The sequence below is a fragment of the Hyla sarda genome, chromosome 1, assembly GCF_029499605.1.
Source record: "Hyla sarda isolate aHylSar1 chromosome 1, aHylSar1.hap1, whole genome shotgun sequence".
In the NCBI taxonomy this organism is placed as follows: Eukaryota; Metazoa; Chordata; class Amphibia; order Anura; family Hylidae; genus Hyla; species Hyla sarda.
This window is the reverse complement of record NC_079189.1, coordinates 101,608,751-101,630,925: the sequence shown is the minus strand read 5'-3', so window position 1 is coordinate 101,630,925 and position 22,175 is coordinate 101,608,751. Positions and strand designations below refer to the sequence as shown.

The 22,175-nt window shown below is 41.0% G+C and overlaps 1 protein-coding gene across 2 annotated transcripts in view; it reads right to left on the bottom strand.

Annotated features, from left to right (window-relative positions):
- ZDHHC2 (zinc finger DHHC-type palmitoyltransferase 2) overlaps positions 1 to 22,175 on the bottom strand; it is a 128,747-nt gene that overhangs the window by 86,901 nt on the left and 19,671 nt on the right. Inside the window, exon 2 of one of the 2 annotated variants that reach the window (XM_056558796.1) lies at positions 16,710 to 16,736. The exons of the other annotated variant lie outside the window; for it this stretch is intronic. Coding sequence (XP_056414771.1) covers positions 16,710 to 16,736 — 27 coding nt within the window. The remainder of the gene's footprint in view (positions 1 to 16,709; positions 16,737 to 22,175) is intronic. 2 annotated transcript variants of the gene reach the window in all.

Genomic DNA, 22,175 nt, shown 5'->3' with positions numbered 1-22,175 from the left:
AGCGAGAGCAGGATTAAGAAAACTGTTCCGTGCAGGGCTTTACAACAGATTACAGTACCAGTTAAGTAGATGTGATGTTTAGGATATGTTCACACTGCGGTATCTCCGCTCGCGGAATTCCGCGAACGAAGATTCCGTCAGGCGGCCGCCGTCAAAAATCCTTCAGCGGTAGGACCACGGGGCACTGCACGGTCACAATTGACATGTTCGTTCTTTGTGCTGAACGATTTCTGCGGCAGAATTGTCCGCTGCTGAAATTCTGCAGTGTGAATGGGTCTTGCGGAAGACCCATTCACACTGATGGTACTGTTCACTGCGCAGAATTCCACTCACGAAATTCCACTGGCGGAAATCCGTGGGTGAATGTACCCTTACAATGTGTTCTACATACAATTTTCCTGACTGAAACTGACCTGAAGTGCGGATTTTAAAATTTGTAGCCTGTCAATTGAAAGGTTTATTTTTTTCACATTTAGTTATCTTGAAGCCTTGTACTAAACTCAAAAAAATTCAAGTTTCTCCCCCCACATGAGTCTACAAATGTATTAAAAGGAAAAAACTATTGCATGGATTTTGCTATAGCACTTGAAATTTAGCTTGGAGGCCTCTCATCTTCAAGATGTTGCTTCCCCTTTAATAGAGTCACCTATGGTCAATTTTGTTGATTGGACAAGGCATTGAAAGAAACACCCCTGCCTATAAAAAGGCTCACAGCTGACAATGCATATCAGAAACCAAGCCATGAGGGAGAAAGAACTGCCTGTAGAGTTCAGAGACAGCATTGTGTGGAGGCTAAGGTCTGGAGAAGCAAACAAAAAAATTCTGCTATTCTGCTAAAAGTTCCCACGAGCACAGTGGTCAAGATCTGCAACAGGGTCCCAAATGCCAATAATACTGGTCTCTTATGGGGCAGATGTGCTTTGGGGCCCTCTTAGGCACCAGAGACCCAGTGCGACTGCTACCTCTGTACCTCTATAGCTACGCCCCTGACCTGGGTTTTATGTGGCCAGAGAGAAGCCTCTCCTCAGTAAAAAGACACATGAAAGCCCACATGGAAGGAGATTTATCATTCTTTTCAAACATATGGCTTTTATATGACTTTTTTTTAAATTTACTTTAGCTTACCTGCGACCTATTTATCAAATAGTCGGACGACTTTGATAAATAAATCGCACAACTCGGGAAATCTGCTTACAAAAGCATTTTTTTAAGCTTATTTTCCCTTGTGTTAATAGCCTAATTTATTTATCTACCTTTATTACCAGTAGCATTGCTAGAGAGTGACAGGGGGGGGGAGGGGGGCGTACCGCATCGGGTGACACCCTGACTGGCCTGCCTGGCACTAAATAGCTGCACTTCAACTATCCCGCAACAACACATCCACCATCCTCGGAAATAAAAAAATATTAAAAACATACTATGCCGCACCATGAATATCCGTACTCTGGAGGCTTTTTTGTTTAAAAGGGTACTCCGGCACTAAGACATCTTATCCCCTATCCAAAGGATAGGGGATAAGATGCCTGATGGTGGGGGTCCCGCCGCTGGGGACCCCCGTGATCTTTCACGAAGCACCCCATTACCATCAGCCCCCGGAGCATGTTCGCTCCGGGTCTGATGACTGACGATCACGGGGGATTGTGATGTCACGCCCCCTCCCATAGGAGTATTGTGACATCACGCCCCCCTCAGCTGCCACACCCCCTCCCATAGGCTTGCATTGAGGGGGTGGAGTGTGATGTCACAGGGGGGGGGGGAGTAGTGACGTCACAATACTCCGGCCCCGTGATCGGCAGTCATCAGAACCGGAGCAAACATGCTGATGGTAACGGGATGCTGAGTGAAAGATCACGGGGGTCCCCAGTGGCGGGACCCCCGCGATCAGGCATCTTATCCCCTATCTTTTGGATAGGTGATAAGATGTCTTAGCACCGGAGTACCCCTTTAACTTTGAGCCTGCATTTTGTGATGTTGGTGGGTGTAGTCTTTCGTCGCTGCGCTGAGGCTGGAGTTTACGTCAGGAAGGAAGACAGCGCAGCATCAACAGGTGCATAAACAATCGTGAAGTCACAGAAAAAAAAAATTAAAAAAATGGCTTGGTACGTTACCCACCCCAAAATGTGCACAAAGCTGTAATACTATGGATGTTTCTTTTTTTTTTAAGGAAAAATTTTAGGGCCACATATGGGTTATTTACGCAGTCTGTAAAAATTCTTACACAATTATTTTGTGCCTTATTCTGTTTTAACACAACATTAATAAAAAAATGTTGTGGGTATGTCAGCAAGTACGTGTCCTAAAATTAACGAGGTGTGCAGTGTGTATTTTCAACCTTAAAATTAAGAGTTATTAGTTACTTTATATAATTCATTTTTTCTATAATTAACATTAATATTAACATAGTAGCTTTGTTTCATGATGCAGAACAAGAACAGTTGTTAAAGTGGGTGTTAATGTCCTTTTCTGTGGACATATGCACTTTCTGTAAGCCAGGTTGGACCTGGAATACATATGCAACTTTTGAATGGAGATGTGACTTTTTTCTTTTTTTCTTCATAAATAGCGACTATCGCATTTGATAAATACATGACCACTGCAAAGTAAAAAAAAAATTACTACGTGAGCAGATTTCAGAAATGTGCTTTGGAATAAGCAAAAATCAAAATGTGCAACTTTTTCTACGCAAAAACTACGGAGCTTGATAAATCTCCTTCATGGAGTTTCTGGAAAAACAAATAAAGATCTATCAGACTGTAAGAAAAATGTGATAAAACTAAAAAAATACCTTTTTGACTTCTAAGGGACATGTCAGGAGGAAACAAAGTACTGCTAATCACCTACCCAATATCATCCCTTCAGTAAAACATGGTGGTTGCAACATCATGCTGTAGAAAAAGAATGGGGTGTACATGAATGACTTGGGGGCAACTATATCAATGTCCTTTCTCTAGAAAGACCTGAAAATGGCTTCCACTAATGATTGTAATGCAACGTGACAGAGCTTGAGAGGATCTGCAGAGAAGAATGGCAGAAAATCTTCAAGTCCAGTTGTGTAAACCTTGTGGTATTATACCCAATAGAGGTTGTATTCACTGACAAAGGTGCTTAAACTAAGTCCTGTGTAGAGGGTTTGAATGCTTACGTAAATGTAGTTTTTTCCCTTTCAATAAATTAGCAAAGATTTCTGCTTTCACTTTGTCATGAGTGTAGAATAATTGGAGAAAATCAAAAACATTTTAATGTGAAAAAGTGAAATGGTCTGAAGACTATCCAAAAGCTTTTTATGTTGCAGATTTCCAACATATGCACCAATAATCTGCAGCATTCCCACAGTAAAATCGCAACAAATCTTCACAGATTTTTTAAATTATTTATTTAAGTAACCCATCTACTGTACATTTACCTTAAGAGAAATATTTTGGTATTTAATTATGTTTGTTAGAAAAAAACCACAAAGATTTTCTCCCTCTATAAGCTCATCTTCACTACTAAGAGGCAATTGTGGCGGTACCAACGCATCATCAAGATTTTCATGTACAGGAGCTTATTAGGCCTAATAGAATTTTCTAAAAGATCAGACAATCACATGTTTAAGACTTTAAGTGAGACTATAAAAATAGGAAATCACCGTACTAAATTTATTATAGTGTGTCAAAAAATGGAATCACCGAAAAACACGGTGATTCCGAAACTATAAAAATGTTTTAAAAAAAGAAGGAATTTAGAAAAATAAAAGTAAACAAGGAATGGATCTGTATTATGTCTAGGTTCATTCAAATTTTTAAATGACTAATCCTGTTTAAGGAATAAACAGTAAAGTACAGTAAAACCTCTGTGAGAAGGCCTCCCAAAATTGCATAAAAAGTGGTCTTCTATTAGGGTGATCTTCTCAAAGAAAATTACCACTATGCATAATGTATGATAGACTGAAAATCCGTCACACAAAATCTGGTTTGGATGAGGAGGTGATCTTCTAGAGAGGTTTTACTGTATATGTTTTGCTGATAACACAATAATACAGAATTAAAAAACAAAACAAAAATACCGGCAAGATTTCAACTGAAAGACCTTGGAAAGTTGACAGCATGTTAAATAGAAGATGAAAATTAATATGTCAGAACATCCTGCTGATGCCAGGGAAAACATCCCAATGCTTTGTTTATTATTTTATGAGGAAAGTTATCTTCACGTCGCACACAGTCATTGTGGAATCATACACAGTCATGGCCGTAAATGTTGGCACCTCTTGAAATTTTTCTAGAAATTTTAGTTTTTCTCACAGAAAAGGATCGCAGTAACACATGTTTTGCTATACACATATTTATTCCTAGGGATGTCCCGATACCATTTTTTTAAGACCGAGTACGAGTACCGATACTTTAATTCTAGTACTCGCCGATACCAAGTATGAGGGAATCTGACAGCAGGGTGATGCGGTTTCTGTCGCTGCTTACCGTGCTGATATGTGGGTCCTTGTTGTGTGCAATGGAGGCAGCTGCTGTAGTATGAGCAAAGATTTCTCTCTTCTCCATTGGGCAGAACAAGGAATTTGCATTGGCGTCGAAACCGATGTCTACGGAGCGATTGTGCTAATGATCACATGGTGAGCAGCGATAGAAACAAGGTCACCTGCACTATCTACTTATAAATTCAAGTTAGTGCAAGTGACTCTGCTGTTAGATTTCCTTTAATAGTAGGGAGTATAGATAGGTGCAGACATTAGTAGCAGCCCCCCCTGTAGACCTCAGCCCCCCCCCCATTGTAGCCAGCAGACCCCCCCCCTTGTGGATACCAGGCCTCCCCTTGTAGATAGCAGGCCACCCCCTTGTAGATAGCAGGCCACCCCCTTGAAATTAGCAGGACCCCCCCTTGTAGATAGCAGGACCCCACCTTGTACACAGCATGACCCCCCTTGTAGATTGCAGGCCTCCCACTTGTATATAGCAGGCCTCCCCCTTGTAGCCAGCAGAGACCCCCACCCCTTGTAGATAGCAGGCCTCCCCTTGTAGCCCGCAGACACCCCCACCCCTTGTAAATAGCAGGGCCCCCCTTGTAGTTTCTCATCACTGCCGCTGCCCCGTTCTGCCATCCGCATCATGTCATCTTATGGAGGAGCAAGTGACATACACGTCACTCTGCTTCCTCCGTAGCATTACGCTGGGCGCAGTGGAGTGACGTGTGCGTCACATTCTCCTCCATAAGACACCGTGATGCAAACAGCAGAACGGGGCAGCGGCAGTGATGCGGACGGCAGAACGGGGCAGCGGAGCGGAGCACTCCATCAGGTATCGGATTTGGTATCGGGGACATTAGACGAATCCCCGATACCATGCAAATACCTTGTATCGGCCCCGATACCGATTCTAGTATCGGTATCAGGACATCCCAATTTATTCCCTTTGTGTGTATTGGAACTAAACTAAAAAAGGGAGGACAAAAATCTAATTGGACATAATGTCACACCAAACTCAAAAAATGTGCTGGACAAAATTATTATCACCCTTAACTTAAAGGGCTACTACTGCGAAAAAAAATTATATATATATATTTTTTAAATCAACTGGTGCCAGAAAGTTAAACAGATTTGTAAGTTACTTATATAAATTACTTATATTAAAAAATCTTAATGCTTACCGTACTTATTAACTACTGAATACTAGAGGAAATTCTTTTCTTTTTGGACCACAGTGCTGTCTGCTGCTGACATCACGAGCACAGTGCTCTCTGCTGACATCTCTGTCCATTTGAAGAACTGTCCAGAGTAGGAGAAAATCCCCCTAGCAAACATATGCTGCTCTGGACCATTCCTAAAATGGACAGAGATGTCAGCAGAGAACACTGTGCTCGTGATGTCAGCAGAGAGCACTGTGTTCCAAAAAGAAAATTTCCTCTGTAGTATTCAGCAGCTAATAAGTACTGGAAGGATTAAGATCTTTTAATAAAATCAATTTAGAAATCTGTTTAACTTTCTGGCACCAGTTGATTTAAAAGTTTTCTACCAGAGTACCCCTTTAATATTTGGTTGCACACCGTTTTGAAAAAGTTACTGAAATCCGTCGCTTCCTATAACCATCAATAAGCTTCTTACACCTCTGAGCCGGATTGTTGGACCGCTCTTCCTTTGCAAACTGCTCCAGGTCTCTCTTATTGGAAGGCGCCTTTTCCCAACAGCAATTTTATGATCTCTCCACAGGTGTTCAATGGGATTTAGATCTGGACTCATTGCTGCCACTTCAGAACTCTCCCGCGCTTTGTTGCCATCCATTTCTGGGTGCTTTTTTACGTATTTTTGGGGTCATTGTTCTGCTGGAAGACCCAAGATCTCGGACGCAAACCCAGCTTTCTGACAATGGACTGTACAGTGCGACCCCAAATCCGTTGGTAATCCTCAGATTTCATGATGTCTTGCACACATTCAAGGCACCCAGTGCCAGAGGCAGCAAAACAACCCAAAAACATCATTGAACCTCCACCATATTTCACTGTAGGTACTGTGTTCTTTTCTTTGTAGGCCTCATTCCGTTTTCGGTAAACAGTAGAACGATGAGCTTTACTAAAAAGCTCTATCTTGGTCTCATCTGTCCACAACACATTTTCCCAGAAGGATTTTTGGCTTAATCAAGTTCATTTTGGCAAAATGTAGTCTTGCTTTATGTCTCTGTGTCAGCAGTGGGGTCCTCCTGGGTCTCCTGCCATAGTGTTTCATTTCATTTAACTCCTTAAGGACACATGACGTACCGGTACGTCATGAGTCCGCTCCCGATCTGTAACGCGGGGCCTCTAACAACGGCCGGGACCCGTGGCTAATAGCGCGCGGCATTGATTGCGGTGCTGCCCGCTATTAACCCTTTAGACGCGGTGTTCAAAGTTGAACTCCGCGTCTAAAGTGAAAGCATGCCGGTTAGCTCAGGGAGCTGTTCGGGATAGCCGCGGCAAAATCGCGGCATCCAGGCATGAGCAGTCAAGCGGCAGAATCATCGATCACTGGTTTCCTATGAGAAACCAGTGATCAATGTGAAAGATCAGTGTGTGCAGTGTTATAGGTCCCTATGGGAGCTATAACACTGCAAAAAAAAAGTGAAAAAAAAAAAGTGAATAAAGATCATTTAACCCCTTCCCTATTAAAAGTTTGAATCACCCCCCTTTTCCCATAAAAAAAACCCAGTGTAAATAAAAATAAAAATATATGGTATCGCCGCGTGTGTAAATGTCCGAATTATAAAAATATATCATTATATGGTCAATGGCGTACGCGCAAAAAAATTCCAAAGTCCAAAATAGTGCATTTTTGGTCACTTTTTATATCATGAAAAAATGAATAAAAAGCGATCAATAAGTCCTATCAATGCAATAAATGGTACCGCTAGAAACGTCAGATCACGGCGCAAAAAATGAGCCCTCATACCGCCCATACGCGGAAAAATATAAAAGTTATAGGGGTCAGAAGATGACAATTTTAAAAGTATTAATTTTCCTGCATGTAGTTATGATTTTTTCCAGAAGTGCGCCAAAATCAAACCTATACAAGTAGGGTATCATTTTAATCGTATGGACCTACAGAATAAAGATAAGGTGTAATTTTTACCGAAAAATGTACTACGTAGAAACGGAAGCCCCCAAAAGTTACAAAACAGCGTTTTTTTTTTTCAATTTTGTCTCACAATGATTTTCTTTCCCGTTTTGCCGTAGATTTTTGGTGACTGATGTCATTACAAAGTAGAATTGGTGGCGCAAAAAATAAGCCATCATATGGATTTTTAGGTGCAAAATTGTAAGAGTTATGATTTTTTAAAGGCAAAGAGATAAAAGCTTTTATAAAGGGGTTTTGTCACCTTAACTAAAGGCATTTGTAAATAGGTTAAAAGATGCAGATTCAAATCTGTCATTTTTATGTTCTATATACTCCCTGGTAATTCTCTGATGTAAGGCTAGGTTCACATAGCCATTGTGCTCCGCCCCATTCTGATTTCATTCAGGTCAGAGCTCAACTGACTCCACCGGGATCTAGTAATTTACTGACATAGCTCCGTTTAGAGGCATAGTGAACCTAGACTTAGGCAGCAAATAGGGCAAACTGCTGCATAGAGAGACGATAGTGAGGACAATCTTTTCCCAGCAAAGCATAACAGAAAACTCAAAGTAATAAGTAACTTCTAATTATATAGTTTAAAGCTCACCAAAAATACTCTGTGAACTCTTCACCACTAAAATGTATGACAGCCACTGCAGATCTTTACTGGACATAGAAATGTATCGAACATAACCAGATACCGTTTAAAAAATATATATAGATGCACTGTGTATAACTCAGACAGACACAATCCAACAAACCCCAACATGTCTACCATAATGCATGGTGTCCTCAGGGGAAAAAGGGGATGATCCAAAGTACCACAAAAATCATTGTGTGTGTAAAGATCATATATAGATGCTCTGTATAATCACAATAGAATAATGTAACACATAAACTGCTCAAAATATACAAGAGCCACAAAGTTACGCACATCGTCATGGAGCACGGAGAAGCCAGTTTATCTTGACTCCCTGCCATTGCAGGTGCGCTCTCGTCTGACCTATACACCGGACACCGAAGTGGTATCCCCCCAGACTGGAATTTCTTCCACTCACTCCCCTGAACCCCACACTAGGTTTTATTTGCAGCTTTAGATTGTGCATTTCTTTATCACAGGAACCTGATGAAAGGGGGGGATCGGTATCTGTTTAGGTTTTCTTCTACAGGGATTCCGTAACTTTGTGGTTCCTGTATATTTTGAGCAGTTTATGTATTACACTATACTATCGAGGACTAATACTCTGAAATTATACAGAGCATCTATATATGATCTTTACACACACAATGATTTTTGTGATACTTTGGATTAGCCCCATTTGCCACTGAAGACACCACGCATGGTGGTAGAAATGTGTAGGGGGTATGAGGAATTGTGTATGTCTCAATCATACACAGTGCATCTATTGTATCTAGTTATGTTGGATGAGATATCTATGTTGGGTAAAGACTAGCAGTAATCAAATCACAAAAATAGCTCAAAAGTATCACTTTATTGTAAACAGCAATAAAAAACCTAATATTTATAATCACAAATACTATAGAAAAATGTATATAACACTCTCCAGATGGAGAGGTTATAAAGATAGAACAACAGTTCTCCTGATGTACACACCCACAAATCCCGACGCGTTTCCCCGTATATCGGATTTCATATAGCGGTTCATTAGGGGATTAAAGAATAATACAATACAGGTAAGAGGGGGAATACATTGACAAACGACAAGATATACAGGTGTGTCAATTCTGTAAGTGATAGTAAAGACCAGCAGTGGCTGGCGTAATTTTAGTGGTGAAGGGTATTTTTGGTGAGCTTTTAACTACACTGCTCAAAAAAATAAAGGGAACACTAAGGTAACACATCCTAGCTCTGAATGAATGAACTAATCGTATGAAATACTTTCGTCTTTACATAGTTGAATGTGCTGACAACAAAATCACACAAAAACTATCAATGGAAATCAAATTTATCAACCCATGGAGGTCTGGATATGGAATCACACTCAAAATCAAAGTGGAAAACCACACTACAGGCTGATCCAACTTTGATGTAATGTCCTTAAAACAAGTCAAAATGAGGCTCAGTAGTGTGTGTGGCCTCCATGTGCCTGTATGATCTCCCTACAACACCTGGACATGCTCCAGATGAGGTGGTGGATGGTCTCCTGATGGATGTCCTCCCAGACCTGGACTAAAGCATCTGCCAACTCCTAGACAGTCTGTGGTGCAACGTGACGGTGGATGAAGCAAGACATGATGTCCCAGATGTGCTCAATTGGATTTAGGTCTGGGGAACGGGCGGCCAGTCCATACCATCAATGCCTTCCTCTTGCAGGAACTGCTGACACACTCCAGCCACATGAGGTCTCGCATTGTTTTGCAGTCGGTACCTAATGGCGGTCAGGCTACCTCTGGCAAGCACATGGAGGGCTGTGCAGTCCCCCAAAGAAATTCCACCCCACACCATTACTGACCAACCGCCAAACCGGTCATACTGGAGGAAATTGCAGGCAGAAGGTTCTCCACAGCATCTTCAGACTCTGTCACATCTGTCACATGTGCTCAGTGTGAACCTGCTTCTGCATTCAGTAATTTTTCCGCCACGATGTCCTATCACTGTATAACGTGAATGAATTACTGGCATATACGGGTGCAAACGGGCAGTTACAAAATCCCATAGGCTGCAATGCGATTTAGTCTCGGCCGTCAGGGGTTTTGTAACGGCTGGGTTTCGCCGAAAATCGTGACGGAACATGCAACGGAACTTCTATAACGGAAAAATCACTAGTGTGAAAGGAGCCTTACAAAGGGGGAATGCAAGTGAGTAGAAAGACAAAAATAACAGATTTGAATTAATATATTTTAACCTATTTAATGATGACTTTGGTTGGGGGGAGGGGTGTAGATGACAGACTCTGTTTAGAGAGTCTTTCTAGCAGAACTGTAATGGGTATTAAGGTTATTTTGAAATGTACAGATATATTCTTCCCCTGCGCTAAATAATGTACTGATAATTTTTGTCCCCTTTCTGTAAAAATAGCTTCACAATGCTTGCTTTCACAAGTTTGGTAAAATTATGATTAGAGAGAAAGCAAACCTTCTGAAATTACAAGTAATGCCAAGATAGTGGAATTTCATGTTTAATCCATTTTGTTAGATTTAAGAAAACCTAAAAATCTGAGAAGTCAGTATAAGACACTACAATATAATCAGTGTAGAGCAAACAATACAAGCATAATATGGATATAGAATGTACTATAAATCAGGCCTATGCAATTAAACAAATCAATTTGCCGTACATACAATGCACAATTCTGATTTACATTTGATGGTCAGGGCCACTGTAATGTAAAGGTGCGGTGGAAGAAAGAAGAGGACAGTCTCTAACCCCTAGGGGACATCCACCGTATATGTATGGGACTTACATAGCTGGCTTCACACACTGTCAGCTGCCAACTGGTGACTAACCTGGAAATACCTTTTTTGCAGGGGTTAAAGGGGTTATCCAGGAAAAAACTTATATATATATATATATATCAACTGGCTCCAGAAAGTTAAACAGATTTGTAAATTACTTCTATTAAAAAATCTTAATCCTTTCAGTACTTTTGAGCTTCTGAAGTTAAGGTTGTTCTTTTCTGCCTAAGTCCTCTCTGATGACACGTGTCTCAGGAACCGCCCAGTTTAGAAGTAAATCCCCATAGAAAACCTCTTCTAAACTGGGCGTTTCCCGAGACAGGTGTCATCAGAGAGCACTTAGACAGAAAAGAACAACCTTAACTTCAGAAGGTCATAAGTACTGAAAGGATTAAGATTTTTTAATAGAAGTAATTTACAAATCTGTTTAACTTTCTGGAGCCAGTTGATATATATATAAAAAGTTTTTTCCTGGATAACCCCTTTAAGGGTAAAGACCAGGGCTCCCTTAGAGTCTGTACCCTAGGTATAAAATGCCAAAGGGGTTACAAACAAGGAATCCACTATCTTGGCCTTGAAAAACATGACATCCCACCCATTAAAATGTAATGACACTTCCTTACACTATGACATAATATCATTGGAGACTACCCCTTTATGTGGGAAATTTGAAGAAATATTTTTAGCTCTAAACATATTTATCCAGGGTTAAAAAAAAACATAGCAGCTTTCCTCCCAAAACAGCGCCACTCGTGTCCTCAGATCGTGTGTGTGTATTGCAGCTTAGTTCCACTGAAGTGAAGGGTGCCGAGTTTTAATGCCACACATAACCTGAGGACAAGAGTGATGCTTTTTTAGAAGAAAGCTGTTATGTATTTCTAATCTTGGATAACCCTTTTAATAATATATTATATTGTCTGTAATAGTGGAGGTAATTTCCATTAAAGTAATTTAGTGTTATGTAAAGTACAGCTGAAAGGTGTATGCTATACTCTTGTAAATGACTCACAATTGTTACCATGAGTAATACCGACTGCGCGAAACAGGCGGCATAAATAACAATAGGGAATATATGTGACCTTTCAGAACAATGCGGTTGTCGATGAAAGTCAAAAGCTGCAGCTTCTCAGTTACTGCTGTATTCATACCTTAAAGGGGTACTCCGGTGAAAACTTTTTTTTTTTTTAAATCAACTGGTGCCAGAAAGTAAAACAGATTTGTAAATTACTTCTATTAAAAAAATCTTAATCCTTCCTGTACTTATTAGCTGCTGAATACTACAGCGGAAATTCTTTTCTTTTTGAAACACAGAACTGTCTGCTGACATCACGAGCACAGTGCTCTCTGCTGACATCTCTGTACATTTTATGAACTGTCCAGAACAGCATATGTTTACTATGGGGATTTCCTTTTACCCTGGACAGTTCCTAAAATGTACAGAGATGTCAGCAGAGAGCACTGTGCTCATGATGTCAGCAGACAGCTCTGTGTTTCAAACAGAAAAGAATTTCCACTGTAGTATTCAGCAGCTAATAAGTAAAGGAAGGATTAAGATTTTTTAATAGAAGTCATTTACAAATCTGTTTAACTTTCTGGCACCAGTTGATTTAAAAAAAAAAAAAAAAAAAACGTTTTTCACCGGAGTACCCCTTTAAAAGAAATTAATTCAATAAAAGGAAACAAAACTTTATTTTGTGATCACTAAATCCCATTTGTCTGTACTCAAGTAGATATCAGGTTTGAAGAATGTTATTATAAGAAACATGAGCAATTTTTCAAGGCTATATAACAAAATGTTCACTATTGTATAGAGAACAATGCCGCTCAATCGGTTTACCCAGTAGCTGAATTACTGTAACAAGAGTGTGTATCATTAAAGGGTAACTCTCATTAAAACAATTTTTGCTATTGCACTCCTTATGGTAAATAAAAAATATTTCTAATATACTTTGTTTAAAAAAAATGAAGTTTTCTATGTTTTCTTTGTGCTTAAAAAAGCTCAAGAGCACATTTTCCCCCATCTCATACACAGACTTTGGACTGAAGTCCAAACACAGGAAGTGCCGCCTGAAGTGCTGAGGCGGGTGTGTCCAGCCTCATCCAATCATAGCTCCTCTCACACTCCAGGCTGTACTTCCTGTGTTTGGACTTCGGTCCAAAGTCTGTGTGTGAGATGGGGGAAAATGTGCTCTTGAGCTTTTTTAAGCACAAATAAAACATAGAAAACTTCATTTTTTTTATACAAAGTATATTAGAAATATTTTTTATTTACCATAAGGAGTGCAATAGCAAACATTAGTTTTAATGAGAGTGCCCATTTAAGTGCTACAGTATATACTAGTGGTCTTCAACCTGCGGACCTCCAGATGTTGCAAAACTACAACTCTCAGCAGGGAGTTGTAGTTTTGCAACATCTGGCGGTCCGCAGGTTGAAGACCACTAGTGTGTACTATAAAAGGAGACGTTTCACATATTCCTCTCCATTATCTGGTAAATAGACACGGTAACCCTTGATAAATATTGATGAAGCTCTTGCCAGATGAAAGCCACATTTAAGAACATATGTTGTCAGCTTAAGTAATAGTTTAATGTAAGGGATCACATTGAAAGTCCTGTTTAAGAGATATGACAGTAAACTGGAGCGTTTTGTCGTCTCTCACATTATCCTGGCCAGAAGGGCCTTCATCTGCCTGAGAGAACATATTTGGTCATCATAGGGAATTATCTAGATAAAATGAAAGGAAGGATCATGGGTCATGTCTGAAATCCCAATTAAACCCCTTAGAACAAATGATAACAAGGCCTTACATCCATGAGGTGCTAAAAAATCTAATTTTCCTTTCAAAGGGCATGTTTACATGGGCATAATCTTCCTGGTACAGAAACTACGGTTTTCAGCTTTGAAAAATCCACCCCCATTTACTTTAGGAGAACAATGCAGAAAATAAATTACATGTCAATGGAGTCAATGGGAGCTTCTGGGCCGGCACCCCTCCCCCATGCTGTCCACAGATCAGCGAGAGTCACGGCATAGGGGTGCAGAATAGGCCCGTGTGCACATGGCCTTAGGCTTCCTGCTCCTGTACAGCAGTAAGCGGCAGTGCACACAGTACTGCATGCACTGCCACTTACTTTGTATGTGCTGTTGTACCTGATCTGGCAAATGTACTGTTGTTAATTATAATGCATTATCTCTATTCTACCAGTCATTGTTTTTTTTTGTTGTTGTTTTTTTTTGTTCGTAACTACATAAAATAAATGATCAATTATTTTAGTATTCACAATGGCAGATATGGCTATCACCATACATGGAGCCTGTCTTCTGCAGCTTATTGTCAGTTTTACTCTACAGAAAGTGTAAGAATGAGTAGAATTATACAATTATCACACATAGAATCATACAATTGTCACATAAGCACAAATACCTTGCTATATTGTCTATACCAAAGGCTTGGGGGTCACATGTGGCTCATGACTCCTGGCTCAGCACCCGCACCCCCACCAATACAAACTTCTGACATGTCACTATGACATACATCATTTGATGAAATAATAGGTGCAGTTGAAGGGGTATTCCAGAAAAAAAAAAAAAACTTTTTTTTTGCATATATATATATATATATATATATATATATATATATATCAACTGGTTCCAGAAAGTTAAACAGATTTGTAAATTATTTCTATTAAAAAATCTTAATCCTTCCAGTAGTTATCAGCTGCTTGTCTCAGGAACTGTCCAGAGTAGGAGCAAATCCCTATAGCAAACCTCTAATGCTTTGGACAGTTCCTGAGAGAAAGAAAATAACAACTCAACTTCAGCAGCTGATAACTACTGGAAGGATCGCATTTTTTTAAATAGAAATAATTTACAAAGCTATTTAACTTTCTGGAGCCAGTTGACATAAACATTTTTTTTTCCTGGAATACCCCTTTAAACCTTGTGAGCCGCCATGGAGCCTCAGGGAGCCAAGGTAACTGTTCATGTGGAGTTCACCTTACTGCAAGTTTTGAAGCAACTACTTAAAGGGGTACTCCGGTGGAAAACTTTTTTTTTTAAATGAACTATTGTCAGAAAGATAAACAGATTTTGTAAATTTCTTCTGTTAAAAAAATCTTTATCCTTCCAGTACTTATTAGCAGCTACATGCTACAGAGTAAACTGGAGGATTCTTTGCTTTTTGAATTTTTTTTTTGTCTTTTCCAAATTGCTCTTTGATGGCACCTCTGTCCGTGTCAGGAACTGTACAGAGCAGCAGAGGTTTGCTATGAGGATTTTCTCCTGCTCTGGACAGTTCCTGATACGGGCATCAGGTGTCAGCAGAGAGCACTGTGGACAAGACAAAAAAAGAAATTCAAAAGGCAAAGAATTTCCTTTGTTGCATACAGCAGCTAAAAAGTACTGATAGGATAAAGATTTTTTAATAGAGTAACCCTTTAAGACCCTTACATCATGACAGGCTATTCTCACAAAGAGGCTTGAGGCAGTCCATGAGCATCTTACCCTGCTGTGTCATGGGCATGTGTAGGGGAAAAAGATAGACCGCAAAGGGTGCCTAGTGCATTATATCAGACAGGACCGGGATATGTACAGGTTCATATGAGCTGCTCACCTGAAGCATAAATCAGTACCTCACAAATGTAGGGTATAATGTGGGAGCTGTGGAGTGCTGCTTGCCCGTAGGGAGGTGGATACTGGATGATCGCAGTCCGCGGTAAACAAGTACAGGAAAGTTTGGAAAATCCCTTTATATGCAGCACGTACATGAAAGGCGCTGACTTTATGCAGTAAGCTACCATGCAGGTTTTTTTTTTGTTTTTGTTTTGCTTTTTGGAATCGGATCCTTTTTTTGGAATGATCGGCTGTGTGCTGCAGGTCCGGCTTCTCTAAGGCTAAGTTTCCACTTGGTTTTTTTTCTGGCAGTTTTTGAGCCAAAGCCAGAAGTGTATTCAAAAGGAATAGGACATATAAAGAAAGGACTTACACTTCTCCTCCCTTATGTATCCACTTCTGACTTTGGCTCAAAAACTGCATTGGCAATATTCCAAAAACTGCCAGAGAAAAAACCAAATGGAAACTTAGCTTGACCCTCTGTATTCAGCTGATATGACAGGAGAACACAGCATCTAGGCCAGTTTTTACCAACCAGTTTTCCTTTGGCTGTCCGGGCATGCTGGGAGTAGTAGTTTAGCAACAGCTGGAGGCATGCTGGTTGGGAAACACTGATCTAGGCATATAAGTCCACTTTCCCCAGATAATGCTTACTCATACTTGGCAACAAAAATTACCTTCAGGTCATGTTCACACAACATTTTTGCACATTTTTGCTGCTGAAATGTTATTGACTTCTATTGCCATGTTCTTTTCTCATTGATTGCAGCCACTTTTTAAATCGGTGTTTCCAGCTATCAAAAAATGTCAATTTTTCATGCAAATTTTTTTTCCAGACACTTTAGTCATGAAAATTGTCTGATTTTTTACAGCTGAAAACACCAGCCATAAGCATTGTGTAAACATGCCATCAGAACATTAATTGTGGCTGGGTCACAAAGGCATAAAAACATTATGGTTACAAAATGGATAATACAACTTTATAGTTACTATACTGTATGCTATGTACATTAGGAGTTCCTGACACCAAGTTTGGAAAAGTGCCGCGCTAAACATAAACAACTTCACTGTAACTGCTGTAAAGCAAAGGGGTAGAAAAGCCTAACTCACCTTTCTCTCCAATATTGTCCATGGACACTGTAGAAAGAAAAGCAGACATTGTAACATCACCAACCATATCAGGCACCTTTTCTAAAACTGTAAACATTTTCAATCCATATTTATTACAGTCTTAGGCTACAGGTAATATACCATACACGTTAACACTGGTAAAAGACATAACTGCGGGAAAATTATAGCGGCTGACAGATCCAGCATTTTCACCACAGTCCTCTATGGATATGTTCACACTGTGGAATGTCCATCCGGAAAATTTCCAGGTGCTGACAGCATGCAAGTTATCATTTTGTTGTACAGTATATGGTAACTTTACAACTTTCTGGAGTCAGTCAGTTTTCTAAGTGTGGTTGGAGGGGATGTGGGTTTAAAGGGGTTATCCAGGAAAAAAACTTTTTTTTATATTTATATTTAAAAAAAAAAAAAAAGTTTTTCCTGGAATTCCCCTTTAAGACATTTAAAGGCCAGTTACATCAGCAAAATGTGACATTTTGAAAAGTCGCACATAGTAAATACATAAGCACTGCAAAAATCCCAACCAAACACAACAATATAGTCAACAGGTTTAGAAATAATTTGCCGCAGAAAATGACTGCACAAACCATTGCGACAATAATACCCCCCCCCCGACATATTGATAAATTCCCCCTTATCCCCAGATCACACCTGTTTTCTGGTCACGCTGTTTCCGCACTCATCTGTAGGCCGATGCTTTTAATAAATCCTATTTTAGCACCACTTGCTTACACTGCACAGCTACATGAAAGTAGACTGGATTAGCCCATACCAGAATGTTTCCCTTCCAGCTTCTTAAAGAAATTTTATAGATTGATATAATGATTCATATGACAATTAGGTTATTAGAATAGGATCCTGACAAAGAATCTTCACAAACATTAAAAAAAAACTGGCACCATCATATTCTTAAACCTGGCAGCCCTATATATATTTTTTGGTAGCCAAATAGTGATTTTCATTTAAAAGAACCTATTCTAAATTATAATAGTCACTGAATTTTTGGACATCTTTATAAGGCTATGTTCACACAAAGGCAATAAATTTGATGTGTATTTCCGCAGCAGAAATCCAAGCATGGCACTTGGAGAAGTGCCTTAGGTATATAGGGCATCAATGCAGCTAATTCTTGGCATTTTCTAGGCAATAAGTAGCAAGTTACTTTTTCACTGTGCAAAGAAAATTCAATTTTATTTTTTTTAGCATGTAAATGGGGAATCCCCATTAATATAGATAAGGAAAAGATTATCATCACATGCAAGGGTTTGGAAATCTGTGTAAAATTCTTAGGGTACGTTCCCACACGGCGTATTTTGCTGCGTATTTGCTGCGTATTTGGTGCTGCGTATTTTCCTACCCATTGACTTCAACAGAGAAAATAAAATACGCAGCAGCAAATACGCCGTGTGGGAATGTACCCAAAATGTGTGAATAGACCCTGAGATGTTCTGTTAAAATGTATACATACAGTAGTAAGTACACTTGCTTCCACTTATTTTGTGCTATTACCTTTTAGTAAGGCTTTTTATAGATGTTCGAAAATAAGGTGCAGTGGGACAAATTTTATAATATTAAAATGTCTGATTGGCAGGGTTAGAATCAACACCCCCACCAATTGGCTGAACAACAAGTCCACAGCTCTGGCACATAGAGATTGAATGAATGGAAGCCTTTAATGGGAGCTGCACTACGGTAACCCGGCTCAAGCACTACAGTATGAATGGAGCCAATTGCTTTTAGCCATTTGCTGCGTATGTGCTAAACCAGTGGGTTTACTAGCACCCTGGCAAACTTAATGTGTCCCTGTTAGGTCAAAAGTTTTGACTGCTCGGTGTCTTAGCGCTCAGACCCTGACCAATCTCTCTGTCTGACACGTGACATAAACATACAGTGACCCCCCGACCTACGATGGCCCCAATCATACGATAATTTCAACATGCGATGGCCTCTCAGAGGCCATCGCATGTTGAAGGCAGCATCAACATACGATGCTTTTGCATGTCAGGGCCATCGCATCAACGGCTATCCGGCAGCGCTGACTGCTTCATGTGCCACCGGATAGCCGTTTACGGTGCGCTGTGTGGTCCGCTGGCGATCACTTACCTGTCTTCGGGGCTCCGTCGCATCATCTTCGGGATCCCCTGCATCGTCGGCGCTCTCCTTCGTCGTCATCACGTTGCTGCGCACGCCGTCCCCTCATCCAATAGGAGCGGCGTGCGTAGCGACGTGATGGCGGCGACGGAGAGCGCGGATGCCAGGGAAGCAGAGGCCTTGCCGGAGCGTCTGGGACACCCCGGGGACGCGGCAACAGCGATGGAAGGCGACATCCAGGGCAGCGGTGACGAGCGCTGACGGTCCGGAGCAGCAGGGACAGGTGAGTACAACTTCCTATACCAGTGGTCTTCAACCTGCGGACCTCCATGCTGTCCGGGCATGCTGGGTGTTGTAGTTTTGCAACATCTGGAGGTCTGCAGGTTGTAGACCACTGTCCTATACTTTACATTGCACGGATCCCCCAACATATGATGGTTCCAACAAACGATGGTCCGTTTGGAACGGATTACCATCGTATGTTGAGGGACCACTGTAAATGTTCAGAATGTCGAGGTGCCGGCCAGGAGATCGCAGGGGGTCCCAGCGGCCGAACCTCCTCGATCAGACATCTTTTCCTCTATCCTTTGGATAGGTGATAAGATGTCTAGGGGAGGAGTACCCCTTTAAAAAAAAACTTTCACCTAAAATACACAAAGGCAACAGTCAGCAGAGGTGCAAACTTGGTGCACACTGTAAGAAAGAGTTGGTACATCTTGACAGACAAGGCAGACACCTTCTTCTTACTTTATACCAGTATTTTGCACGAAAATTGTGGCTCGGCAAATCACAGAGCAGAGCTAGGAAGCAGGACATCATCGGAAGCTGGCAGAACAGAAGAGCAGCAGGGATGGGAAGATCTGACCGCTGAAGCCACGGGGGACCAAGGGTAGAAAGTAATCATTTATTGTTTTACTGCATGGGGAAGCAGTAAGCAAAGTTTTCTATTTTCATGAAAAACCCCTTTGAAGCTGCCCCATGTCTATAATATTGCTTGTGGTTTTGGTGTTCACAGACATCTATTTGTATAACATCTCCAGTATTCAATGAATAGAAGAAACAGAGAGGGACAGAGAGTAAGTTAATAAAAGGTTAAGGTTTTACAGGAAGAGGAGAGTTCTGCTAAAGTAATACCCTCATGATGTTACAGAGAAGAACTTTCCACATGTTTCACGGAATTCATCAAGAGTGAAGGTACACGTCTTTTTACCCCATTCATTTGTATGGTGGAAACCGTGTACGTTCACCAAATGTATTACATGGTGCAGGGCATGTGAAAAATATGGTGCTCCAACCATCCGGCGTCCAAGTGATGCCGGATGAATGTGAAGTATTTAGTCAGCCACCAATTGTGCAAGTTCTCTCTTAAAAAGATGAGAGAGGCCTGTAATTTTCATCATAGGTATACCTCAACTATGAGAGACATAATGAGAAGTGCGATGACCGGAGGGCTTAACTCTGCTTCCCTGGTGTCTGTGGATCTGTCATTAATAGAGCCTGGCTGGACTAGGCTCTATCAATGGATCGCAGAGCACACAGATCAATGGAGTTCAATAGGACTCTATTGATCTGTATGAGGAATCTAATGATTCCTCCTAAAAGTCTAATAAAGTATAAAAAAAAAAAAGGTTTTAATAAAAGTTTAAAAGACACATTAACCCCTCACATGTTAAACGTTCAAATCACCCCCTTTTCCTATATAAAAACATATAAACATAATAATAATATAAAAAATATTTAGTATTGCTGCGTGTGTAATAGTATGATATATTAAAATATAACATTATGTATCGCATACAGTAAATGATGTAAATATTAAAAAAAAAAAAAAAATTGCAATTTTTATAATATCCCAGAAAAAAAAACGTTAAAAAGCGATTAAAAGCCAGATCAATACCAAAATGGTACCGATACAAAAAACTAAATTATGGCGCAAAAAATTTGCCCTCATTCAGCCTGGTATACGAAAAAAATGTAGAAAAAAAAAAAAAAGCTACAGGGGTCAAAAAATGGCAATTATAACAATTTTAAAAAGTTCCGAATTTTTTTTAATTAGTAAAACATGACGGAAACTATACAAATCTGGTATTGTTGTAATCAAGCGGCCTAAAGTATCAAAATAACATGTTATCTCAACCACAAGGCAAATGTCAGAAAAGAAAACACAAAATTTGCTAAATTATCTTTTAATATTTAAATTTCACTTCACCAATTATACATATATTTTTTTTGGTTCAGAGAATATGTTATTGAAAAATTTAAAGGTATCATTATAGTACCGTATATACTCGAGTATAAGCCGAGTTTTTCAGCACGATTTTTCGTGCTGAAAACACCCCCCTCGGCTTATACTCGAGTGAACTCTCCACCCGCAGTGGTCTTCAACCTGCGGACCTCCAGAGGTTTCAAAACTACAACTCCCAGCAAGCCCGGGCAGCCATCGGCTGTCCGGGCTTGCTGGGAGTTGTAGTTTTGAAACCTCCGGAGGTCCGCAGGTTGAAGACCACTGCGGCCTTCGACATCATCCAGCCCCCTCTCACCCCCTTTAGTTCTGTACAGTACTCACCTCCGCTCGGCGCTGGTCCGGTGCCGCAGGACTATCCGGAGAGGAGGTGGTCCGGTGGGATAGTGGTTCCGGGCTGCTATCTTCACCGGGGAGGCCTCTTCTAAGTGCTTCGGGCCCGGCCCCAGAATAGTCACGTTGCCTTGACAACGACGCAGAGGTATGTTCATTACCAACGTACTTCTGCGTCATCATCAAGGCAACGCCTCTATTCTGGGCCCGAAGCGCGGAGAAGAGGCGCCCCCGGTGAAGATAGCAGCCCGGAACCACTATCCCACCGAACGACCTCCTCACCGGACAGTCCTGCAGGACCGGTGCATTGCCGTGGAATGAGATTTGCCATAGAATGAGATGGTCCGCCTCCATCACATCCTATTGGCTCTCTCTTGTCACGTGACATATTTAAACGTCACGCATCGATGCGCACAGCAGTGTCAATTTGGCTATCACAGGGAGAGGATCTCCTCACCCTGTGATAGCTGAAGCTGCACGGAGGTCTCATGGCCTCTGTGGCCCGACAGAAGTTCACACATGTACGCAGCTCATACGGCTGCCTCATATACATTTACTGTTGATCCACAGCGCTATCGGGATCCCGATGCCCGATGGCGCTGTCATCAGGATCCCCACGCCCGCAGCTCTACACCCCGTCCCCCGCATCTCTACTCCCCGTCCCCCGCATCTCTACTCCCCGTCCCCCACATCTCTACTCCCCGTCCCCTGCATCTCTACTCCCCGTCCCCCGCATCTCTACTCCCCGTCCCCCGCATCTCTACTCCCCGTCCCCCGCA